At 40.9% G+C, this 27997-nt stretch overlaps 1 protein-coding gene across 3 annotated transcripts in view; it reads left to right on the plus strand.

Annotated features, from left to right (window-relative positions):
- The window catches only part of CFAP47 (cilia and flagella associated protein 47), a 474937-nt gene that overhangs the window by 203905 nt on the left and 243035 nt on the right, over window positions 1-27997 (plus strand). For all 3 annotated transcript variants that reach the window (XR_014470467.1, XM_083174330.1, XM_083174331.1), the window contains exons 42-46: window positions 9206-9255; window positions 20442-20587; window positions 22929-23031; window positions 24933-25141; window positions 27780-27966. Coding sequence is in view for 2 of the 3 variants with exons in the window: in XM_083174330.1 (XP_083030456.1) it covers window positions 9206-9255; window positions 20442-20587; window positions 22929-23031; window positions 24933-25141; window positions 27780-27966 (695 nt within the window). In the remaining variant the exon portion in view is untranslated. The remainder of the gene's footprint in view (window positions 1-9205; window positions 9256-20441; window positions 20588-22928; window positions 23032-24932; window positions 25142-27779; window positions 27967-27997) is intronic.

Here is a 27997-nt window from a genome sequence, read left to right on the forward strand (position 1 = left end):
TAGAAAGACCCATAGGAGTGTAAAGGAATTCCACCAAAGTACCTAGGAGCTGTTGAAAAGCAGCCCAGCGAGGCTCCTGTACAACTACAGGAGCAGAGGGCTGACCAGAAGGAATGTAACAGTCTACACACAAACCGCCCCGAACAACATTCCGTTCAGACGGAGCTGAAGCACAACACCTACGGGATAGTAGCTTGGATGGTTCTGTCAGATATACTTAGAGCACACAGCACAAACGGTACTTGTGTATTATCATGAGGCCCACTAAGCTATTTGCTTAGTGGGCTTTTCTGCGTAGGAAAATCGCATCGCATGGGCCACATTAAGGGCCGTGCGATGTGATGCAATCCGATTTAACTATGTAATTTTTTCAGTGGTCTCATATATTTTATTGGGTGTACGATACCATTAGGTATACAATAATGACATACAATGAGGTTTAAGGCACCCCCCCCCACTATTCACGCCACCCCAAAGCATGGCAAGCGGCGGTGGAAAGCGTCCTCAGACCTTTTCATACCTCTACTATCCATGTTGGCGTGGAGTTGATTTTATATAGTGTGGTGAGCGCAGGGAGCCACCGAGCCTGAAGCGTGGCGAGCTGACGTGGAATACATGTAAAGTAATCTGCGTCCCCTTGCGAGGCTCGCTGCACTCGCCATGCTTCAGGCTTTGTGGCTCGCCACACTATATAAAATCAACTCTACGCCGATGTGGATAGTAGGGGTATGAAAAGGTCGGAGGACACATTCTTCCGCCCCTCGCGGGGCTCGCCACGCTTCGGGGTGGCGTGGATAGTGTGTGTGTGTGTGTGTGTGGGGGGGGGGGGGCTAAAACCTCATTGTATGTCATACAATGATATAATTGTATAGGTAATGTAATGGCATCATACACCCTATATATATGCGGGAGGTGCGATGCGATGCAATCCCCCGGGGCTAAGAGAGCAGTGAATAAATTATAAAGGAAAATCAGATCCCATCGCACGGCCCTTAAAATGGCCCATGCGATGCGATGCGATGCGATGCGATTTTCCTACGGTGCCGCACGTAAGAATCATGCAAGCACAAGTCACAAACAATGCAGAATATATAAGTCCAATACTGATACAGATAACTGCAACTTCACTCCAATTAACTACTGTGCTACTTAATAAGCAAGTAGGATATGAATGCTGTAAAAAAAACAATTAGCAGTGAACGTTTTTACAGAGGAGACTACCCCAAAACACTGCTGGAAACTTGCTGCTGCATGGTCTCTGAGAAAGGAGCAGAGTTTTCAATCAGGTTGAGGACTAGACACCTGCTGTGAATCGATGCCCAAAGCCAAGGGAGGGAGCCACAGGCTGGAACAGCCTCCCCTGTATGCTGGTCTTCCGCCACCTGGTTCTAATAAGCCCTGTGCAAAATGAATGATTACACCCAGCCTGTGCTCAATGCCCTGGTGGTCTAGTGGAGTCCTTACTGCAAGCAGCAGTGTCCACACCAGCCACTGCTGGCCGTCTCCATGACGTGACAGCAATTTGTGTGCTCACAGAGAGCCTTACCTGCCCCTATAAGGCAGCCACGCTGTCCAAGGATTCTGGCGTCTGGCGGTGCTAGACACCGGGTGCCACCTCTGCCGCAAGTATCCCACTTGACCCAGGTGGTGGAGAAGTTTTGGCGCCAATAGGGGCGATGGAGCTGCTGTGCTGCCATCACTATGACTGACAGCACAGCCAGCACTGCAGATGACCGATGTCGTGAAAACCTAAGTTTGTGTGAAAAAAAAAAAATAGAAAACAACTTGTGGGATTGCCTCAAGTAATCCCTGCTGACAATAATGGTGCACCAGCTTCCTGCTTGTACCAACAAAAAACTAAGGAGCTGAGCATGGAGGCAGGGTTATAATGGAGAGGAGTCATGCATCCTGGGATTTCTCAAAGCTTTGCTGATTGGTGCCACTGTCCTCTGGATCCACCTACCACCCCAATGTGATCCCTGTGGGACCATGAATCCTGAAGAAGAAATGTGTGAATGTACATGTGTTAGGTAATAAATAATATAAGTTCCACTGGGGCAGGGAATGATGTGAATAGACAAATATTCTCTGAAAAGTGATGCAGAATATGTGTGCTCTATATTAATAATTTGTAATAAATGAATTACTTTTATTTCAGCTTTCAAATCAAGATCTTTTAACCTGCATATTCAATGGCAGCTAAAATGCATTCTTTATAGATTTCTGCAAAATAACTATGTTTTTAAAACTCTTCTAGACAAGCAAATTATTGTAATACAAAGAGAATTAATATCATATTTATTTTGTACTGGTATATAATAAAGTAATTCAAGTGAAATACATTAATTAATAAAAAATATTAATAAACAGGTTAAAAGCTAGAGTTTACTTGCTAGAGATACTGCATCTCAAACCAAAAAAACAAACAAACAAACAAAAAAACATTATCAAGCCTATTACTATTATTTAATGCTACATCAAATCCCTTTATTCTGAATGCTGAAAGACTTCCCACTGCAGTTATTTGTACTGCAGAAAACAAGAAAAATGCTGCCACAAAAGAACTACATATTACATATAAACAATATTAAAATACTAGTAAACCCACTAGAAGCAAAAGCTTCGAAAGCTAGTCTGCTACCTTCTTTGATTGTGCATGTGTGAGAAAAATATGTAGTTTCACTCTCTAACAGCAGATGGCAGTTTTTCGGAGATTCACGGACACTAGACATATACTGTATATATAGATGATTGTACCACTGTTTTACTATTGTACCACTGATAATAACACTGGTAATAAAAATGAACCTATTTTGGATCAGCGTGTTATGTCAATTTTAGTTGTTTTTTTGTGAAATTACTTTATTTGATATAATTATTTATAGACACATCTTTGTGTTTGTTTGGCAAATACAGAGCTCAGATTTTAAAAGGGTCAGTAACACAGCAACCATCATTTTTATTATAGTTGTAATTCTGAGTAATTCACTGTTGTTCATGCTCTAGCTTGAAGTGCTGCATTGTGGGCAATAATCCAGTATGAATCTTTCCCATGTAGGTGTTTAAAAATAGATTTGAAAAATATCCTCTTGGGTCATAGAAATAAAAAACCCTGTCTTTTCTGTTGTGTTCAGTATAAAAGGCTCTGCATCAAATATTGTGGTCAAACAATTTTCAAAGTATTTTGTATAAGCTCATATTGTTTATGTTATTGTTATATAATGTGTGCTTTGTCTGTCACCTTCTGTATTTAGAGGCACATAATTATTATTATGACATGTTATTATATGCTAATATGCCATCTGAAGTATGTTCCAGACTGACAAGTGAGTGCATTAGAGTATTCACTGCTATGCATTTTGCATAAGTGGGTTATACTGCAATGCTGAAGTAGATTAATTTTTTTTTTCTTGTATAAATATGTCTTTGATGAAAAGGCTCAACGTATCCTGAGTAACAATTTTTAAATATATTATAATGTAAGAAAACACCTTAATGTTGGTTTACGCTCTTTTGCTTTTGACACTGTTGACCACACACTTCTCATACAAACACTACAATCCCTAGGTCTTAAAGACACAGCCCTCTCTTGGTTCTCATTCTACCTATCTAACCGCTCCATTAGTGTTCGTTTCTCTGATTCTACCTCCTCTTCGCTACCTCTTTCAGTTGGAGTACCTTAGGGTTCAGTTTTAGGTCCTCTGCCTTTCTCAATCTATACCTCATCTCTTGGCAAACTAATCAGCTCTTTTGGATTTCAGTATCATCTGTATGCGGATGATACTCAGCTCTACCTATCCTCCCCGAACCTGTCCCCATTTGTATTGAGCCTTGTCTCTGAATGCCTTTCTGCTGTTCATCCTGGATGTAATCTCGCCCCCTCAAACATAATATTTTAAAAACAGAATGAATTATATTTCTGCCAATAAATAGTAGTTACCAACCTGATATCTCTATTGCTGTTGAGAATATTACAATCCCTCCTACCTCTCAAGCTTGTTGCCTAGTTGTTATCCTTGACTTTCTTTTGTACCCCACATTCAATCTGTCTCAAAATCATGCCAGATGCACCTAAAAAACATAAAAACATATTCAAAATTCACCCTTACCTTACACAAGACACTGCAAAAACTATAATCCATGCTCTCATCATCTCACACATTGATTATTGCAATAGTCTCCTTATTGGCCTTCCCCAATACAGACTCTCACCACTACAGTCCATCATGAATACAGCTGCAAGGCTAATCTTCCTAGCCAGACGTTCATCATCTGCAAAGCTACTCTGTCCGTCACTTAATTGGTTACCTGCATTCTACCGTATTCAATACAAAATTACTTACACACAAAGCCATAAACCCAAACTACACCAACACACATATCTTATCTTATCTCAAAATATCTTCCAACACGACCTCTACGCTCCTCCCAAGATCTGCGTCTCTCATCCACACTCATTACTCGCTCACATTCCTGATTGCAGGACTTTCTTTGGGCACAATAAGACTCTCCTCCAGTCTCCAAACCTATAAGCGTTCCCTGAAAACTCATCTCTTCGGGCAAGCTTATCAAATTCCAGAACCAGTTACAGAACCTTTCATTCTGGTGGAATTGATGCAATAAAGAATACAGTATCTATCCTTATTTATCAATGCCTATTTCCTTATAGATTGCAAGCTTGAGAACAGGGCCCTCCTACCTTTTTTACTGTCTGTAAATACCCTGTTTGTTGTATCACTGTCTCCTTTTGTAAAGCGCAATGGAATATGCTGTGCTATATGATACCCCTTTCACATCGCACTTTTAAAACGGTAAATTGCCGTTTTTTTCCCTTTTTAAAACGTTTAAGCCTGCACTGTGAATGCACCACAGCTGATTTACCGTTTAAAGTTAACTGGCATTTCGAACCGTGTAAAAAGCAGAGTCCTACACGGTTCCTTGCCGTTTTTTGTGCAATGTGAATGTGTACAATGCTATGCATTCACAGTGCAGGCTTAAACGTTTTAAAAAGGGAAAAAAAACGGCAATTTACCGTTTTAAAAGTGCGATGTGAAAGGGGTATAAACCGGTATTTAAAACGGTAATCTGCTGCAATGTTAAGGCTCTGACCCGTTTTAATTACTGTTTTAAATACCGGTTTTTAAAACGTGTCGGCGATGTGAAAGTGGTATCAGAAACTGTTAATAAATAATAAATAAATATAGGTTTTGCTGACTCATCCATTTGTGAAACAGCACTAATATACTTATAGGTGGCAAATTCCCTGAGTGCTAAAACTTAACCGGCAGTGGGCTCCTATTCTGAGTTTTCCAAATTACATTTTTAGAGAATTTAACAAACTGTCTGTAATTGTGTGTGCTATGTTCACTATCAGAGTCCATTAAAAGTAACTGGGAGTTTAACTTGTTTATAACATACTGTACTTTGTTGACTTTTTAATACTTTTGTTTCTGCAAAGGTGATGTTCTGATAAATTATAAATGCCATTTTATACAGGTTGTGCATTTATCTTACTTTTCTCTACTTTATCTCACCTCTTCATCCGGTTTGTTCTTACCCTGTCTTGTTTCAGGCTCATCCTTTTGTGTTGTTTTAGTCCCATCCTTTTTTGGTTTTACTATTGTCTTTTTTGTTTAAATACAATTTTTTTGTTTCGGTCCCATTCTTTCCCCCCTCTTTCCTAGTATATCTTCCGAAATTCTTTAAAAAGTGTGGGTGTGTCTGTCCTCTACATTTGATTATTGCATTACTTCTAAAACATAGAGAGTGTAGCTTCCTTTTTGACAACTTTATTTTCTGTTTTTCTAATATCTTTTGTGGGTAACTAGTTTTCAAGAAATGAAAAAATTTCATAGTATCCCTCCATTTATCTGTTTCTCTAATTTCTTAAAACCAGTTTCTGGCACTGTTATCCATCTAACCAATTACATTTTTGTCTTTCTTCAATAACATCTGCTTCTATTGTCTAAATGTTGGTCTCTATATTATAATTAAGGTGGTGAGAGCCTGGTGAGGAAGGCCCATCAACGACTCTTTTTCCTGAGAATGTTAAAGAGACAAAAATTGGCGGGAGGAATATTGACGAATTTTTATCGCTGTGCTATAGGAAGTATCATTACCAACTGTGTTACAGTTTGGTATGGTAATTGCACAGTGCAGGAGCGCAAGAAGTTGCAGCGGGTTGTTAAAATGGCAGAATGGATTGTGGGGACCACGCTACCATCGGTGGAAGCAATCCAGAGGAAGCGATGTTTGCGTCGAGCAAATAAAATCGTTAGGGATCCTACACACCCTGCGCAGGGCTTATTTACGATGTTGCCGTCTGGCAAACGCTTTAGATGTCTTAGGAATAGGACCGCTAGATTAAGGAATAGTTTCTTCCCTTCAGCTATTTTAGCACTGAATAGCGGCTAGGTTGGTTAGATGGGCTTGACTTGCTGGGTTTTTAGGAGGATGGATTTTAGGGAGTATTGTCTTAATGTAGGGTATGCTATCTTATATATTTTTTTTTTTATGTATGAATTGTATAATTGTGTATGTATTATGTATTGTCTATGTGCTGGATTACGGTTGGATGTAAAAAACTGAATTTTGTTGTCCTAATAGGGGCAATAACAATAAATGAATCTAATCTAATCTAATCTATTCTGGTTGGTGCGTAAATTTCCGAATTCTTTCGGAGCGGACCGCACGCCACGCTGTGCGGACATTGTAAGAAGAAACGCCCACAGGTCCTCCGCATTTGGACGGACTCACTCTTTAAGAAGAGGGCGTGTTTACAGACTACATCCAAACCTTGCATGTGCGGTGGTCACACACAGATTCTGCATGGTCGTACAGCGTCAGAACGGACGGGAAGCTGGCCGTACGCACTGATGCAGTGTATTTCCGCAAAACTCACGACTATTCTTTGAACTCATAAATCTGTCACATGACACACTTATGCAATTAGGCAACCTCATTAAAAAGTGTTTGTTTGTAAAAGTGACATGTATATTTATATTAATGATACCAAGTTCTGTCCATTGCTTGCAGTGTAAATGTGTGTAAAAAATGCAGCCGTGCTTTCAGCATATATTTGTGTGTTTTTTAATGGTCCATTTAAGCTGCAATGGTTCCAATTGAAGCAATGAAAAGAGTGTAATTAATAAGTAATGAGTAGAGGAGTGTATTGTATTGTGTTCAGCTGACATTGGTTCAGGTGCGGCCGTACTAATTGGGCGATCCGAATGCCTAGCGCATGACCGAGTGGTGTCCGCAAAGCAATACTTGCTTTTGGAGACCGCATATTTTCTGCCTTTTGATTCGTTTGCAGTCAGTGTTCTGTCCGAATGCACGCCTACCAGAATTAGTGCACTCCCTCGTGTACGCCCATGTTTACGCCCAGTTAAGCCCACTTTGAAACTACGCCCCTGTGTAGTTCCGAATGACGCCCATATTACGCCCATATTTCCCGAGTGAATGCGGTGCACATTTCTGTACGGTATTAGTGGGAACGAGTACGGAGACCGTGCGTGGCACATGCGCATAGCGTTGCCCACGCATGCGCAGACGGCTAAAAAACGCCATCCGAAAGAATTCGAAAATTTACACATCGACCAGAATAAGGCCCTAAGTTCTTTAAATTCCTAATTTCATAAACATTATTTTCCCATCTTCTAGATATACCATACATGTTCCTTAGCAAATTCCGTTACAGCTTTATATCTATTAATATTAACTTTATTAGATCTAAATAACAAGCATCTTGTTATATATAAACTAAGGATTTTCTCTTGCAAATGTTGGAATTTTAATAATGTACTCATATACAAGTTTGTGGCTGCAGAGAACAGACATCCATTTACATAGAGATTTCTTTTTTGGCGTCACACTTTTGTGGGAAAGTGGATGTTTGCTCTCTGTAATCATCTACTTGTGTCTGTGTACTTGATTATTCAATTTCGGGGGGGGGGGGGGGGGGGGGCCACTTCCAGCACTTACTACACTCAACGCTGAGACAATATTTATCAATATTGCTAGTTTTTGAATATTTCCTCAATCTGAAATTGTCCTGTGCGAGATACTCCACTCTTTGTATCCTGGATTTTGAATAATCCCTAGTCCTGTAGTAACAGAACAAGGAGGTCGTTTTAAACTTTGGGTTTTCGTACTTTCATTTCTTGGTAATTACTTTTTGTAGAGTGAACATAATGGACTCGAAAGCCATTTCACATTCCGTTTTTTTTTTTTTTTTAAATAGTTTCCATTACCTATATGATATCTAAGGTAGGAATTCACGGCACGGTAAGGTGCCTATCACATAATAATTCCATTTATCACCAGTCTGTACACTCCCATTTATTTCACAATTCAAATGAAAAATCTGCATTTGCATGATAACTCTTGCTTATGTTTCAGGCATGAAATATATTTTACAATGGGGACTATGCCTGTAGGATAACAGTATAGTAGCTTATTATTGGCCATACAAAAGTAATTGGGTTTCTTAAAATGTGTCAAAAGGCTGTTATATACATTATTGTAGAACACTGAAAACAATTCTATAAAACTATTTTTGTGCAAATGCTCTTCTCAAGGAAGGTCTATATAAAGATGGGCATCAGTATAAATGTGTATAATTTTAAGACACTTTGTAGTGGAGTCTTCCATATCCGGAGATCTCTTATCTGAAATATTCCAAAAACCGGGTTTTTTTGTCCCCCACTGCCCCTTTTTCCATACTTACCAAGTCTCCCTACGACCTTCTTCGTTGTCTTCAGCAGTCCCAGGAGTGCATTTTGTGGGAGTGCATTGCTACGTTCACATCCCCTCACTAGCTCATGAGAGGATTCGTGCGGTGGGGGAGGGGCAGTTTAGCCAGAGGGCATGTGGCATTAACCTTTTCGCTAGGGTGCGAACATATGCAGCCTAGAGAACAGGTCTTAATCAGGCCCATAATATAAGAGATAGCAGATAAAAATGACATTCCCCCTGTCCTTCTCCTATTCATTTTGAACTGTCAAAATTGTCCTCAGACAGTGTCCAGTCTCTGCTATATTCTGTAACCAAACATGATGTCAGAGCGTAGGAAGAGTATCAGCGGTCACTGTGAGCCGCACATTTGGCCAGGGATTACAGTGTTTAGATGTTGTGGCAGATGACTTAAACATTAATTAAACATGTCTACCTATTAACAGTGTGAAATCTTCCGTATTTCTTGCAGCTCTATAGAACATGATCTTCACAGGATGATTTGTGACACAAATAATGAAGGTACAGTATTCTTCCTAGCAAATAAAAAATATCACTTAGATTTTATATTAAGGGTAATAACATATGTAAAGAAATGAAACCATGAGTAGTTTAAAGGGCGCACAGTTTACTATAGACACATAATAGTAGATATTCTAATTAATCCCAATTAATAACCTTAATTTCTGTGTGCTTCTATGTTAATTATGGGAAAGTAATATTTAGCTTTTCTCCCACTTGTAACTGTGTTACTGTTATAAGTATTGGTACCAATCTCTAGTGAGAAGCAAACAATTAATTTGTTTATTGATCCAGAGTGGCAACATTGCAACCTGACATGTTTAAAAGAGCTATTTATTATGCATGTGTTATGCAGTCACAGTGCATTCAAATTATATTGTAGTTATCAAATGTAAAGACAATAATGGGGATAAACTGTTAAACATCCAACTGTGTATCATTTTATTCAGCCTTCCTACCCCAGCATACAAGTTCCTCTGATGTCGTTGGGTGCCTCAGGGTGATGCTAAGTACCTATGACATAGAACCTTCTCAGTTGAGACAGCATGGAGTTATTGTAGCATGTGATGATCCCCTACTGATCAGTGAATATGTGGAGGTTTCTCAAAGAATTGAGTACCAGTCAGTTTGGTTATTTTGTCAAAGCTGTTATTCAACTTGACAGTAAATAGAAGTATGTTATGGCCGGACTCCAAATTACTTCTATGTTAAAGGGGATTTTACTCATGTTATGTTCATAAATACTCAGAAAGGCTTCATCATCAGAATGGAAGTATTTCAGAACTGTGATTCTCTCAAGCCTTCAAAGCTGTCTGGGAATTCCTAGTATTCACAAGCTTTTCAACTGCCAATAATGGGATATCAGAACCTCAGCACTACTTGGAACATAATGATATGTCCTTACCTAACACATCACAAGTTATAATTAGTCGTTTGGTAATATCCAGTTATTATTGGTTGTTATTATCAACTGCACACAGTGCAGGATATTATTATTATTATTATTATTATTATTTATAAGGCACCACAATGGTTCTGTTGGACCTAACAAAGTACATAAACAAAAGAGCAAGACAAGAAAGCAATAACTTACAGTACAATAGTACACAAGAATTTTTTACACAGTGCGCTGGATGGCTGTCAGCAGCCAACACTATAGAAGAAGAGGTCTGACAAACACTTCTAGACAGGATATACACAACAAAAATGTATAGTGTTTCAGGCACTCAACCCAGTTGCTTAGAATGACACTTACACTTATCATATAAATAGCAAATGTCCTTTATGTCCAGATACTCCTAAAGAACAGGATGGATATATGCTCTTTCTGAAGTTACTGAAAAAACTCTCAATTCATAACTCTTTATCACATAAAAGAAAAGACAGCATGTAACACCCGATAGAACAATATCCACAAAACGCCAAATTCAGGTCTCACCACCCAACTTCCTGGACCAGTTAACAGGAGTTTCCGGAACCTCCGCAGTATATCGGTCACAAAGTGCAAGTGCAGGATGGCTTTTTCCAAAGAAAGTGCGATTGTGCAGCATTTACTTCTCCTTCTGCCAGGGATTAGTCAGCTCAATGCATTTCGGACTTCAGAGTCCTTCATCAGAAGCATGACTAGTCCCTGCACAGGAGGCGTTTATATATGGCAGATAATGAGAGAGAAGTGCGGGATTTGACGCGTTTGCTGGAACTTCCGGTACCAGCTTTCACCGGAAGCGGAAGCGCGTCACCATTCCGGCCGGAGTCACGTTGGGCGGTACACTGCATGTCACCTGCGTTCCACTTGCTCCGATATCCGGAATAGTGCGCACTGTTGATACCGGAAGTTACAGAACACGGTTGCACTTGCGTGTCATCAGCGTTCCATCCATTTACAGACCCGGAAATGATACTTTCTTATTTTTAAGATAATACATTTCTGTATACATTTCAGCAAAAAATCAACAACAAAGAGAACATCTCTGATGGCATTTCTTCTTCTTTGGTTTTCAGTTTGATAATTTCCTTTTGCCAGATATGTCCATAAGTCCGTAATTATAGTCCATTATAAAATAGAAAAAAAGAAAAGAACAAAATATCAACATATAGAATAAAATTCATGAATTTTAAAAGCAGCCTCTAAAAAAACACAGGATTATAAAAAACCACTTTAACTCAAATTCCCCATTTTACTTCATCTCTGTTTGTGCCAACAGAGTCTCAGTATTTTTATTCCACCATGTTGACGTCACAAGATCTATACCACAGAAATACTTGATCTCATTCCTTACAGTTGTGAGTAGTTTTAAAGTGGGACAAAACAGTGTGTGTTAGCAGGCCCTTTCATATATTATATATGTGCCCTGCTATTCTCGTTTTTAAATTCCGCTTCGACTTCCCCACATAAAAAAGTCCACACTTACAATCTAAAAGATAAACCCCATTTTTTGAGTTGCATGTTATAAAATTATTAATTTTAAAACACTCGCCATTCACGGTAAATGTATTTTGTATTCCTGCACATCAGGCACATTCCACATCTGTGGAACCATTGCTCTTACTGTTGTCTCAAGTGAACTTCTCACGAGTTTATCTTTTAAAGATGGGGCACGCCAGTAAATTAATCTGGGGCGATCTGGAATCAGATCCCCTATAACTCGGTCATTTTTCAAGAGACCCCAGTTCTTTTTAAAATTACTTTCAATCTTTTTAATACCTGGGTTAAAATCACTAATAAAAGACCATTCATTTTCATTGTTACGTGCACCATCTTCCTGCTTTTTTTCTTTCAGGAGATCTGCTCTAACTATTTAATCAGTCTTTCTTTTGGCTACTGTTAAATCTTCTTCCTTATATCCTTTGACTTAAAATCTGTTGGACATTACTTTCACCTGTTATTCATACACATTTTCCTCAGTGCAATTCCATTTCACTCTCAGGAACTGGCCATACGGTAGGGAAGCCAATCCCAGAGCATTTTTTTAATCCCGGAATTCGGGATTGAAAAATGCCCAATCCCGGGATTGGCTTCCCTAATTAAAAAAACCCGCCCCGGCCGCTCCGCATATTTACTTACATGTGCAGTGCGGCCGGGCGGGTGTTCGGTGAAGCTGGGAGGGTGGGCGGTCCATTGCTGGAGCCGGGCGGGAGGCGGCCACTTCACTTCCGGAGCCGGGCAGGGAGGTGTGCGGGCGGCCGGGCAGGCGGCCGGGCGATGACAGGACGGGGCTGCGCAGCTTCTTGGCCTGCGCAGCGTGACCTCTGGCCTCGTCACGCTGCGCAGAGCCACAACGCCGGGACGGGAGTAGCTGGGCAGCGTCTGAGCACTTGCTCAGACGCTGCCGGCATTAGACTGCGCATGCGCAGTCTAATCCCGAAATCCCGGGATTGGAAACTCCAATCCCGGGATTGAAATTCCGGCGTTTTAGGGGCCAAATCCCGGGATCCCGCCGATCCCGATCCCGGGATTGGCCACCCTACCATACGGTATTCCCTCCAGCCAATTCCTGTGATGCTGGCTATTTCTTTCGATATAGCTATTGGAATCTGTGCTTTTGGTGTAATTCTTTGTGCATATTTCATCATTTTTTATGTATATGCTTAAATCTAAAAATACAATTTCTTCTTTACTACAGTTAAAAGTTAAAGTTAAGTTAAAATCATTAGAGTTCAAAGTATAAAAAAATTGGTGCAAGGACAGTTCATCCCCATTCCATACAAATAAAACATTGTCAATGTATCGGTGCCAGGAGACCAGATCTGATGCTCGACACTGCTTACTGCACCACCATACTGTCAATAATGTTTGTTCTATCATTCTTATCTTCTTGGACCGTCACCTGGAAGGCACCGCAGCACCAATCTTTAAATACCTGACTCAAGTAAGTCACTTTTTTGCTGAGTGCCGGATTTTTGCTAAATATATATATATATATATATATATATATATATATATATACATATATACAATAGTCCAATGAGTCGGCACTTCTTAGGTAAATGTAAGTAGGTGCCCGGGTGCCTTCCTAGGTGATGGAACACAAAATATACACAACATGGAAGTAGCGGCACTCCCAGGACTTGTAATGACATTGTCTTTCATTACAAGTCCTGGGAGTGCCACCACTTCCATGTTGTGTATATATGTATGTATATATATATATATATATATATATATATATATGTATGTATAAAATAGAGACTCAATCAGGCACTCATTGGTCTTCAACAGTGCAGGTAATAAATAAACACTGAGGTCTTGAATTCTAAGCAACGTTTCAAGCTTTACTCGTTTTTCATCAGGCTCAAATAACAAACAGACATGACAAGGTTAAAAATCACCTTACCTCCACCGTGTGCCCCCCCCCCCCCCCCCCCCCGGGCCAGTTCCGGGTCCGTCCCCGATGACGTCAACACACCTCCGACGCACATCAGCTCAGTCACCTGGCCGGGCGGACGGTTGCCAGGCAACCTATAAACAAAGTGCAGTGTACACGTAAATAAAAAGGTCATACAAGGAGAGAAATGACTATACAACAATGCATATGATGAAAATCAATGATATCATATCAGATTGCTGAATACTGCACTTATACCTTGCAGCATAACTCTAATGCAATAATCAAAAGTTCCCAGTAATGCAGCGTGGACCAAATAAACAATTGCATGTAATAAACAAAATCAACACATAAGCAAAATGTGTATAAAACCATGGGACCATAATGCCATGAGGCAAAAAAACAAGAGGTGAAAGCAAAAGATACATCAATATGTGTATCTATTAAGTGTCAACACACTATGTCGTCCATTGAAAAAATAACGACTTTGTTACAGAAAACATTGGTAACTGCAATATTCGTTTAATACTGCCGGGAACACCGTATTCAGCTGTGAATCCAGCGGGTTTCACACTGCAGGAGGAGTTTATTTCGGTCTCCACCTCTCAGATTGGTAGGGATTTGATCTATGATCTTATAACTGAGGGTTGACAAATTGTGCCCAAATTCCCTAAAATGTCGTGGTACGGGCTGTTCGTTCGTGGCAGGCTTACCCTCAATCGATTGTCTGATCGTAGATCGATGTGTATCCATGCATTCTTTAAAGGTCCTTGTGGTCTTCCCCACATAGAGGAGACCACAAGGACATTGGATGATATACACAACATGGGTACTTGAACAAGAGAGGACCTGGCAAATGGGAATTTTAACCCCTGAATGGGGGTGCATGAAGAAACTGCCTGTTTCCAGGTAGCCACAGGTGGTACAACCGACACACCTGTAGCACCCTGGTTTTTTGGTCAAGAAATTGGTTTGCACAATTTGTCATACCCCGTGATATCATTTCTTACAAGCCAATCATTCAAATTCCGTTGTCTCTGGAAGCTGGGTAAAAGTGAGCTATTCTTAAATGATTTCAGCCCTGTGTCTTTTTGCACTAAAGGCCACAGGTCACGTGTAGTTTTGACAATCTTGGTACTTGCACTACAGTATTTCTGAACAAAAGAAATTCTGGTATTCTTGAGAGTTTGCCCGTTTTCTTTGGACATCAATGTGGAACTATGAGGAATGGCCAATGCCTTTGTTTTGGCCGTCACTAGTTCGCTGTACTTGTACTCCTAGCAAGAATTTTTTTTAATCATGAGGTCCATCTCCTCTTCTGCCTCTATCGGGTCTTCGCAGATACGCCAAGCCCGAAGAAACTGCGAAAAGGGGAATCCTCTGATAGTAGAGATGGGGTGCTGATGAGAGCAGTGTAACACAGTGTTATAATCGGTGGGCTTTTTAAAAAGGCCAGTGTGGATTCTGCCACCATCCAACGTGAGAGTCACTGCTAGATAGTGTACAGTGACCGGACTGATCTCAAATGTGAACTTAATGGTACAGTCCAGTGTATATATATATCACTGTTCTTGAAGAAAGCTGCTAGTGAAAAATAGTTAGCCAAGCCTTAAATGGAATAGAGACAAGATTTACTGCACTTGGAATATTTCTAATAGTTAACGATATAATAAATTTTAATTTTCTCACTATGCCGCTTCTTATTAAGAGACGACGAAAGATTTAATTGTCTCAAAATATGTATTTAAATTTCTAAAAAAAAACCAGACATTAAACCAGTACAATAATGATATTCTTAATGAGTTTTATAGACACATATAAAATAGACGAAGCTCCCAATGCAGATAATTAACAAAAGCATCCTGCTCAAAAGTCTTCTCTAAACTACTAATCCTCTCTAAAATACCCAATTCTGGTATTCAAATAGGGTAAAAAGTCTCTCATATGTTGCTTAGTTGAAACGGAGAGGATTGAGAGGCTATAAAAACAGATAAAACACACAGGTGCATTATGTGCTAATTGTATAAGATTAGGATTACTTAGCAATTTAGGTACTTGTGTAATAGCACGGCGCCCGGCTACGCTATGTTTTCAGTGTAGGCTAAGCTACCCTGTCAGCGTAGCCCAACGGCTGCATAGCGTAGTTAGTGTAGTGACTCCATGGCAGCCAAAAGGCTGCTTAGCCTTGTTAGCGTGCTTAGCGTAGTGACTCCGCGGCAGCCCGGGTCTGTCCCCATGTCCATGGCTCTGTCCCCGGCATCCATGGCAAGCCTAGTGAGCACCTCTCACACTTTTCCGGTAACCGACAGATCCCCTGCACTGGCGGATGCCGGTGGAGAGGGGATCATGCGAGCACCGGCAGAGAGGTGTCTCATGCACAAAGGGGGTTTGCGGGCCCAAGTGTGTCTTATGGACAATAAAGGAGGCATTTGCCAGTGCTTCATGTTACATACTGGCAAATGCCTCTTTTTCAAACCCCCACTATCGACGTCAGCCCGAAGCGTGACCAGCGCAGCGAGCCCTGCGAGTGGACGCGTTATGCGTCCCCCCGACCTGTACATACCCCCACTATCCACGTCGGCATGGAGTTGATGTTATAAAGTGTGGCGAGCGCAGCGAGCCACCGAGCCCGAAGCGTGGTGAGCAGTGGTGGGATACATGTAAAGTAATCCACGTGCGCTCGCCACACTTCATCTCAGTGGCTCGCTGCCGACATGTATAGTGGGGATATGAACAGGTCGGGGGGACGCGTAACGCGTCACCTCGAGGGGCTCGCTGCACTACACGTTTCGGGCTGGCATGGATAGTGGGGGTGTTTCAGGAACACATTCACACCTACCATATCATACATCTGATATATTAAGGCGACATGTGTTAACAGGTAACTGGATTTTAGTGAATAATAAAGAAGAGAAAAAAAACACTTAACAAAGTACAATAATTTGAAAAAACAAGACAAAGAAAATAATAAAACAGTTATTCTTCAGTTTCTGCGTTCATGGAAACTGCAGCTGAAGTTGACGCAGTTGTGTCTGTATCTGTGTCATCTGCTTTGTCAGCCTTTGGGAGCAGAGTTAGGGCATATAGAATCCGCTGGAAAGCGTTTTCTGTGCTGACAGTTTTGCGCCAAATGAATTCCTGTAGATAGTAGTCCAGATTTTGGCATGCAGTGCCCCTTTGCCTTTTGTTACGCCACTTACAAGATCCCCAAAGGCGTTCAATGTTTTGGGTATGAAACCCAGTCTCCGGATCAACAAAATTATAGTGGTGGTTTACCCGTGCATGGTGGTACCCTGCCTGCTCCAGCTATTGAGTGTTATATGCATGCCAGCAATCAGAGTATATAGTCGTCCCCGGTTCTATATATTTGTTGATGACAGACATCAGGGTGCTGGCATCATGTCTGTCCACAGGCATTATAAAACACTCACCGGTGTCTCTGGATATGCCTCCAAACAACCACTGTTGAGGCAGGATGCGTCCGACATTACTTTTTTCTGTAAAAAGAGACTCTCGTCTACCGCAACTATTTTTGCCAGACCGCTAATCCGGCGTTGGGGCTGCGACATTATATCCACGGTGCAGGCCTCCCGCATAAGGTTATTGTACAGCACAGTGGTTTTGTGATATGCTTGTGAGCTCCTCTGCCCATGAAAAAAGAAAACAAATGAGGGTAAGAAATGGGATACGACACCCTGGAAACCAATGTGCCGCATGGAGACTTATCCTCTTTCGGCAGGTTTTAATGTGGCAGCGCCACATGCTCTCCTTCATACTCAAGTGCATTGGATGTCCATTAACATAGGTTTGTGTCAGTGGCAGCAAATGGTGCTGCTGAAAAAATGCCACTGACTCCTCTGACTGCGGCAGGTTAAACATCGTGAGAGGTTCTGCAGCCATTCCGCAGAGCGTCAGAAATAATACAGCTGCAGTCACTTCACCTTCACCTCTGACTGACTAGGGTAACTGCGTAACGCTGACTGACTATGCTGGCCGCGGGAACACTACGCTGAATCTGACAGGTATGCTGACTACGCTGGCCACGGGAACACTACACTACTTCTGACAGGGGCGCTGACTACGCTAACTACGCTAAGCGGCCAAGGGAACACTACTCTACTTCTGACTGGCTATGCTAACTACGCTGGCCGCGTGAACACTACGCTGATTCTGACAGGGACGCTACTCTAACTATGTAACTGGCGCCGTGCAATTAGACAAGTACCGTAATTTATCTTTTCTGCTTTCACTTTCATTTTAGAGTAGGCTTCAGAAAGACTCCCTCTCCCCACTGAATTTATCTTCCTCATCAGTGGGATGCCATTGTACCCTGAGGTGCCATGGGGCACTTCCATGGTGCCATGAGTCGGTGATGAAGGACCAAATAAAACTATTATAGTCCATGTGAAAGACAAATTCAGTGCTGGCACCTGCCAATCATAAAATATATGGACAAATTGAAGTGCTACCCTGTCCACCTCCACATATCTGACCCTAATGAGTAAATTTACTACAGACTTTAGAAATAAAAAGAGGTGATGTTGCCCATAGCAACCAATCAGATTCTGTCTATCATTTCTTTATTGCATCCTAGAAAATTATATAGAGATTCTGATTTGTTGATTTTCATGTATAGATGCTTTAGTAAATGTACCCCTAGGAGTGACAAGTAAACTTAATTGGCAAAATTTAGTAATTTTTGCTGAAGTTCTCAGTAACAAATCTTTTGGCCTAGTGTGGCATAAAAATGGTAATACGCTAAAGAGCTGTGATGTGAGAAAGTTTGGAAAATAGTGTCCTACACAATGACATACTGTAAGCAATAGACTCCTCTGAGCACTGTTGTCTACTTCCTGCATAAAGGCCCCCTATACACTGGACGATGTACCTGCAATTTGGGCAACAATCAATCACAGGAAAAGAGCCCAAATAAATTGCAGGTGACAGACAGCTGGTCCCATGCAATGCGTGGTCTTGTGCGCATTGCATCAGAACCTCCCAGTTGCTACAGAAGCAGTCTCTTGTATTTTTATGAGCCGGGCAGTCTTGGATGTGATTGAATGTGATATATCACATATCGCAAGGTCCCGGACAGCTCAAGGAGCATTACATATGACCTCTGAGTGGAGGTTGCTGCAATGTATGGGGCCTTATGTTATCCCACCCTGATTAAAGCCATATTCTCTCTGGTTAATAAATATTTGTAAATATAGGTACTCTTTACCTAGATGGGCGCCAGCGATTGAAATCGCGGGCGTCGGGGGTAAAAATCGCGGTCATCGCGGGCATCGCGGGTAAATCGCGGGTACATAAAAATCTGCTACCCGCGATGACCGCGATTTTCCCATAGGGAACAATGTTAAAAAGGCTGATTGAGCGCGATTTTCATGTTAAATGCCTCAATGCCCGCGATTTGGCCATAGGAATCAATGTTAAATGGGCCACAGAGCCCAAATAGGCACAATTAACCCTTAAATGTCCCCCCAAATTTTTAACGCCACCCCACGATCCACGCCAACCCGAAGCGTGGCGAGCGCAGCGAGCCCGCAAGGGGCGGCGGTACGCGTCCTCCGACCTTTTCATGCCCTACTATCCACTAGGGCGTGGAGTGAGAATAGAATAGTGTGGCGAGCGCAGCGAGCCACCGAGCCCGAAGCGTGGCGAGCGGACGCGGATACCTTCACAGGTAGACGCGTCCCCTCGCGGGCTTCACAGGTGACCGCGTCGCCACGGACACCTGTGAAGCCCGCGAGGGGACGCGTATAACTGTGAAGGTATCCGCGTCCCCTCGCGGGGCTCGCTGCGCTCGCCACGCTTCGGGCTCGGTGGCTCGCTGCGCTCGCCACACTATTCTATTCTCACTCCACGCCCTAGTGGATAGTAGGGCATGAAAAGGTCGGAGGACGCGTACCGCCGCCCCTCGCGGGCTCGCTGCGCTCGCCACGCTTCGGGTTGGCGTGGATCGTGGGGTGGCGTTAAAAATGTGGGGGGACATTTAAGGGTTAATTGTGCTTATTTGGGCTCTGTGGCCCATTTAACATTGATTCCTATGGCCAAATCGGGTCCATTGAGGCATTTAACAGTAAAATCGTGTCCATCGGGCCTTTTAACATTGATTCCTATGGCAAATCGGGAGCATCGCGTCGCGGCCATCGCGGGTACATTTAAGGACGGCCGCGACGCGACCGACGCGATTTCCATGTTTAACATGGGTTTCAATGGGAAATCGCGGGCATCGCGTCGGTCGCGTCGCGGCCACACATATATGTACCCGCGATCACCACGACGGGCGACCTTCTAGGTAAAGAGTACCTAAATATATACTAGTGACCATTTTTTTTCATGAAACCCTTTGCCTTAAACATTTAGTTGTAAACGTTGGCAATGTCACCTTGCACCTACAGTAGTCTCACACAATAGACCTCCCCACCAAGCAATCCATGCTATTTCAGTAGACAAAGAGTAATGCAGTGATTAAACGGATTGACTTACAATGACATTGATAGATCCAGGTTTCAAAACCCATTGTCAGTTGTCTGTGACCTTGGAGAAGTAATGTGTCTTTCTTTCTCTCAGTCACCATATATTGACTATAAGCTCCTTTGGTTAGGAAAATCCCTAAAAATACATTTGAAACGGTACTGCAAGACATTGCATTCATTATACTCTATAAGTAAGGAGAAGATGAATGTTGTTGTAGAGTAATGTCTAGATAAGGGCATGTTATCTTGTTCAAACAATATTTTTTATTTTTACTATTCCTACCTATACATTTATAATGAACCATGTTATAGTTTATTTTATGATAAACATCTGTATTGATTTATTAGATCCTTGTCTACATGTATTTTGTTGTTACAGGCCACCAGCCAACTATACAACGTCAGTTTTTCTGCCCATTGAAGTCTGTTTTCTTAAAAGAAGGCATGTCTGCTAGCTTGCAAGTTAATTTTCTTCCATTTGATCTTGGAAAACGCTATGGTGCAGTTATTTTCACCAATGCAGAGGTAAATATTGATTTTTTTAATTGGAAAATTTATAAAAAAAATACATTTTTGTATCTTTTTAATTGTGAAACACAGCATACAAATGATATATATTTGCTTACGGTATATGAATACAGTTTGTGACATTAATACAGTGCATACAGATGGAGCGGTTCCCATTGTTTCTGCTACTTCGCCATGGCGAAGGTTTTGGCGATCCACTTTTCTTCTGCGCTCTGGTGTGCCGAGGTGCATGGATGCACACCATACAGTATCCATGCAATACATACCACCACTGGGTGACTAATGCTCTACCAATCTAGCGGCTGATTGATATACTGATGAAACCACGCATTTCGCTAAGAGTGGGGGAATGAGGTGCACGAGCGTCTCATAATGTACGAACTGAATAGTAAATACAATACGTAGGTGATGCTTGTGCACTTCATTCACTTGTGGACCTCATTCACACTGTGGCTCCAACTGTATTGTATAACACAAGCAAATGGACCATGTAGTGTCCCGGGCCCCTAGGCAAATAATAACTGTGGCCTGCAGTTTCCGTATCCGATGCCAAATATTGTGAACACAAAACTCATTACGGCTCTGTTTTTACATAAACTCATGAGCAGAGGTTACTATCACCAGGGGATGTAGGCTAGTGGATAACTGTGCCACTCTACACACTGGACACCTGTGTTCGATTACAGTGTAAAATAGTTTATTATTTTTTTATTGAAATATTTCTGAAAGTACTATGTAATAAAACTATACAAACATAAAAAAGTGTTTGCATAAAAGTCTTTTTGTGTGACTCCATGCTCAAGAACCATAGGAGCATGCCATGTAATATTTAGTACTATGCATTACGCACAGTGTCTGTATAGTGCCTTCCCCAACCAGATCAACTGAATCAGCTCTTTAATTGCATTATCTGTGAATGTCTCCCAGAGAAGGGGGGAGGGAGGAGGGGGTTGGGGTGGGATGAATACAGTAATTCAACACTTATCCACAATGGGAGTGTCTGAGACGCTGTACTGATCCAGTTTTTTCCGCTAAATCTTTGCAGTACACATCTTACGCATGCACATCATGTATGCCATTGGCTATGTGCAGACATGACTCATAAGAATGGTATCATAACTAAACAATGATGGTTGCTCATTATTGACCCACCTTCATATAGACCATTTCATGCCGAAACAACAAATGTAGTGTTAATCACTGATTGGTGCAATGAGTAACAGAGGATGACCATAGGTGGCAAATAAATCAATGGCTATGATTTTATATAATCAACGTTAATCACAAAGTGGTGCCATCCATGTGACCATTAATGATTAACCCACTGATGGGCATCCCTAAACTGTATAGCAAAGTTGAGCAAACATCTTAATGCAATGATGAAAATAAATTCCATAATGTGTAATTAATTGATCATGTAACAGAAGCCAAACAGACAAGATAAATGTATCCTGATAACTTAAAGGAAATTTAGATTGTTAAAAGTTAATCTACAGGGCTCCAAAATCCGATCAGAAAACTGAAAGCTAACATTAATCACTGAGAAAAGGGCTGTCACATTATATGTACATGATGTGAGTAAGGGTGAAATCGAGGAAAAACAACTTGATCGGAGAGATATGAAACAGTTCCCAGATTTAATTAGGGAGTTAGAGAGTAACATTAATGCTACCACTATTTCTTGTTAGATAAAGTGATAGAGATTAAAGTTGATCGATGAAGAAGTAATTCATTCCAGCTTATCTTTTACACACTTCAATAACCTAAATGTAACATTTTTTCTTGCAGCCAATCAGTCACATAGTGCTTTTTTTTATTTTTATTTTATAGCACTTTACATAATGACCAAAATAATATGTGCTTTTATGTTTCAAGATTTTCCCTCCAGTTGTAATCTGGTAGCATCTTATTAGATGTTAATTGCAGATTCTGCCCATTTTGGTTTCAGACCTGCAGCAAATTAGGGTCCATATGATACTGAACAATAAATGTTTTTCTCAAATTTCTTTTGTGTGTACCTAGAATTATTATTGGTAATAACAGTTGCAGCGAACTCATTTAATTAATAAAATAACATATAGTAAATACAAAGCTGATATCAAGCTATCCTGATTCCTCCCTTTACTTTAATGCAGTCCTCTCTTAAGCTTTTCTGGTGTTTAGAAAATGCAATATCCACCATTCTACCACTTCATAGTTAGTAAATAATAAGAAAATTAACCATATACATCCAACAATACAAATCATGGGGGCAATTAAATTCTACTAACAGTGAATATGTTAATTTTCAAAACTAATGGTTTTCTTTTTTTTCTCTCTACACACACTTGGCTTACAGATCGGTGACTTTATATACTTGATCCAAGGAATTGGCATTGCTCCTTTGCCTTCAGCTTTGATGCCTGCAGATAGTCAAAATGTCATCAATAATATAATTCCAGGTAAGATTATTTTTTTTGCTAACATTTTAATATAGGTGATTTAGATATATTTGTGATATGTAATATTGAAGCTCTATATACAAATTACAGGTTGAGTATCCCTTACCCAAATTATTCAGAAAATTATAGTTTCCAGAATGTACTTTCTTTTTTTTTTTTTTTTTTACTAAAAACCTACTGGGGACATCTGTAAGTGGCAGTACTGGGGATATGTAACTGGCACTAAATATGTTGCCAACATATTCGCAATATTGAGCATAAACCTGAAATTCAAGTCTTTAAAACTACAATATTAACAATATTAGTGGAGTGCGTCACTAAAGTAACATGCAATCTTTTGTAGTATGCTAGATAGTTTTTACATCCAGATGTACTAAGTTCAATTGCTGAAATTCCACTGAGGTTTGAAAAAAAAACCCACTAAAACAATTACTTTGAATTCAAATCATTTAACACTGGGGTCATCTAAGGTGGTCACGTGACCATTTTGAAATGTTGAGGTGTTGCTGCTCTGTTGTGTTGGTTCTTATGGCTAGGAACTTTTGTGACTTTTAAGAATTTGGATGATTGCATGTGATAAAAATGATTTTTTGAAAACCATCAAAGAACTTCATTCTACCTTTTTTTACCAGGAGTTGTGAAATGACGGCTTCATTGTTTTAATGCAATAACAACGGAAAAATTAGATGATTTCATTTGCAGTGTGTTTTGTAACACCTAACACTGTGTCTGATGCTGATAAAATATATATTTTTGGTACAAGAGACCTTCCATATGCAATTACTCTGCGTTTATCTGCATTTATACATTACCATAATATTTTGTTTTCAAATTCCATATATTATGCCTGGAGGATGATACCTCACACTCTGGTTTCCCAAAAATCTCTGTGGTACTGACAAAGGGGGCGATTCAGACTTGTTCGTTCAGGTCAAAATTCGGCCCCTTCCCGAAGTTTAGGGTCTGCACATGTGCGAATATGTACATGTGCAAAACCCCAGGAGCAGGTTTTGCTCCAGACACGGAGGTATGGGGGGTGGGCAGGGGGTGGGAGCAGTGGAACTCCCAGCATTCAGTGGGGCGGGTCTGCTCTGAATCATGCCCAAAGTGTAATTTTCATTTTGTTGTGCTGAGCGTGTTTCTTTGAAGTTGTGCAGTGACAGACAGTTCCAACAGGGATGAGGGATAACACTTGCTGAAGTTGGCACACTGTGGCCAGATGTACTAAGCTTCAAAAGTGATAAAATAGAGAGCGATAAACAACCAACCAATCAGCTCCTGTCTGACATTTTAAAACATGGCAGGTAGGAGCTGATTGGCTGGCTATTTATCACTCTTTTTTTTATCACTTTTGAAGCTTAGTACATCTGGCCCACAGTCCGTCTGCCTGCTTTGTGGTGTTCACATGTCACACATACATCTACAGTAATATACAGCATACATCTACACACATTATATATATATATATATATATATACTGTATATACTGTACTATATAATGTCTAGTGTCTGTTTGTGTAACTCCGAAACACTGCCATCTGTTGGCATCTCTTTCTCTCTCACACATGCACAAACACAGAGGCAATCACAAGGTAGCAGACTACCATTCGAAGCATTTGCTTCAAGTGTACTTACTAGTATGTTTATATTTGCTTAGTGCCCCGCACACTAGGTTATTGGCGGAGCTGTACACATCATTTATTAAATAGAAACATTAATTGATCAGTCAATCAATAGCAATTTGTATTCAGGTCAACAGTGTTGATAATGCTTCTTTATTTTCCTGCATTACAAAAATGCCCATTGGTGTAACCAGTTTATGTAGCTAAAAAAATATTTTAAGTTGGCTTTTAAATCCAATGTATCACATTTTGTAATGTTATTTTTTTAATGCAACACAGAAACACAGAAAACATGTTATTTTAAATGCAAAGAAAACACTATTTTGGAAGAAAATCTAAAAATTCCATTGGCTAATGAAGCACAAGAGAAAGCATTGGCAATTGCAGCCCAGATGCAGATGACATTTGAAGAGTATGAACGCAGAAAAGTCACAGGAACACTGGACAGCAGCCACCTGTCAATGGCAGTCGCATCATCTAGAGAGGAGGTACTATAAGCTTCACTTCATTTATTAAATCAGGGGACCTACAGTACTACATTATTTCTGCAGTCATGTCAAACAGCATCTCCCAGTACTCCATATCATGTGTGACTTAATTTGATATGCAATACTTCTATGTCTGTAACAAACTTAATCTGAAGCACAGTGCGATGATGCTGCAGCCACACATTTTTTCTCTACCAAGTACTGTTGTGCTTTAGATATAGGTTCAGACTCAGTTTCGATAACATCAGTTTGCTTCAACACATAACATTTAAAGAAATAAATCTTGTTCTACATTACATTGATCCACTTTTTGGCAAAAGGTACCCTTAAATAGATATAAACTTTGTGCAGGGGTATAAGTTCATACCAGGTTAAATAGACTGTGCTGCGACCCCCCAGTATCACACAGCTAGCCCCCTTCCCCAGTTTATCTCCATCCAATCCTTTTATGTGTCTCCAACCAGACCCATCTATCTCTCCATACCCCCAGCCAGCCCCCTCTTCAACTCTAGCTAGCTCCCTTCTATATTTTAAGCTCTTCAGTGTCTCTGAAGCCAGTCCCCTTCTGTCTCTCCCATCAGCCCACTTCTGTCTCTACAGCCACCCCTCTGTCTCTCCAGTCTGCTCATTTATTTGTTTCCAGTCATCCCACTTTTATCTCTCCAGCCAACCCACCACTAGAAGAGTCCCCACTAGAAGAGTCACAATGTCTCACCAGCCAGACCCTTTTTGTATATCCAGACCCCTTTGCTCCATTTTGTCTCTACAGCTTCCTACTGTCTCTTGAGCGTGACCCATTTTTATCTCTCCAGCTTCCCCCCAAGTGTCTCCATAACTCCAGTCACCTTCTTTCTGTCCAGATCCTGCATCTCTCCAACTGTAGTTTACCAACTTTAGTATTATCTGGGTTGCTGCTCTTTTGTCAGTAGTGTGGCATGCTGTGACATCATGATGTCACATGCACTAGGGGGACAATTCTGGTTCACAAGCAAAAGCAAATTCTCTCTCTTTAGCAAAAGCCAATTCTCATTAGAGAGCGAATTGGTTTTTGCAAGTGAAACAGAATCGTCGGATACGATAGTACGTTTCGATGTCCATATCGACACGGCATGTGCCGTCAGGCGGTATTTCATGCCCTACCATCCACTTAGGCATGGTGGGAGAATAAAATAGCGTGCCCAAAGCATGGCGAGCGCAGCGTGACCCATTTTTATCTCTCCAGCTTCCCCCCAAGTGTCTCCATAACTCCAGTCACCTTCTTTCTGTTCAGATCCTGCATCTCTCCAACTGTAGTTTACCAACTTTAGTATTATCTGGGAGGCTGCTCCTTTGTCAGTAGTGTGGCATGCTGTGATATCATGATGTCACATGCACTAGGGGGACAATTCTGGTTCACAAGCAAAAGCAAATTCTCTCTCTTTAGCAACAGCCAATTCTCATTAGAGAGAGAATTGGCTTTTGCAAGTGAAACAGAATCGTTGGACACGATAGTACGTTTCGATGTCCATATCGACACGGCATGTGCCGACAGGCAGTATTTCATGCCCTATCATCCACTAAGGTATGGTAGGAGAATAAAATAGTGTGTCCAAAGCATGGCAAGCGCAGCGAGCCATGCGAGGGGACCTGGTGGCATGTTTCGGTGTCCATATCGACACAACATGTGCCGGCTGGCGGTATTTCATGCCCTACCATCCACTAGGACATAAGGTTAAAAAAATAATAAAAATAAAGAAATAAAAAACTCATTTTGACTTTTTCAGTGTCAACCTTAACCATGTCGACCTAATGACCCAGTCCACCTTACCCATGTTGACCTAATGACCCTGTTAACCTAACCCATGTCGACCTAGACTCATGTTGACATTCCTGCATGTCTAATATGTTGACCTAAATGCAAGTTGACCTAATGGTGTCAACCTAATGAGTGTCTAACAACTTGCTGGTGACCAACTGATCCCCACCCATCTGGGATTACCATTTCATTAGTGTAAATGTGGGGATGTGGATGTTTTAGGGTTACTAAACTTGTGCAAGTTCTAGTTAATTAGATAATATGCTTTTTGGTAAATGTTTAACTCTGTAAGCATTACAAACATTCCAGCTTTTTATCTGATTTACTATTATGATAGCTATAATGGTTACGGTAGACAACATTATGATTGTATTTTACCATTTGTATGTTGCTCATTCAGGAGCAAGCACAGGATATCTGGAGGTGGTATCTAAATGTTTGATTTTAGGGTGCTTGTCCCCAGCTCATGAAAGATGCATAGTTAGGGGTAAAGTCTGCCCAAAACAATATACAGTTTATGTAATATAGTACTTCAGACATGTGCAAGTCCAATGATCATGGTAAGTCACTTACCAGATTCACTGTTGTGCACAATTATTGAGCACTCATATCAACAAATACAGCAGACTTGGTAGGAAAATCTGCTGCCACTGGACATTGCAGCAACTCCATACACCTTCATATGCTGCAATCTTGTTTTGACTGCTTGCCAGGCTGTATAAAAGGGGGGTTACGGCAAGCAGAAACACCCTCTCCTTTGCCTATACTCATTAAGATAATAGAGGGAACTATTTATTTTCTAAAATAGCATATGTTTAACAAATGTTGTTTTTTTCTTTACAGGTCAAAACATCATTCAGTTCTTTCTCTTCTTTGTCCAAAAAGTTCCAGTCAGTTGAGTATGATGTGGAAGTAAGCACGCCTGAGCATTTTGAGATTCCAAGGAAAGTCTGCATTCCAATTTCTGCAAAGAGTCAAGTCCCCACTAGAAGAGTCACAATGGAAGGAGGACAGCTGAGTACAGAACAAGGTAAAAAAGATACACTGATACACTATTTCAG

This window comes from Crinia signifera, chromosome 2, assembly GCF_055691185.1.
Source record: "Crinia signifera chromosome 2, ASM5569118v1, whole genome shotgun sequence".
Taxonomy (NCBI): Eukaryota; Metazoa; Chordata; class Amphibia; order Anura; family Myobatrachidae; genus Crinia; species Crinia signifera.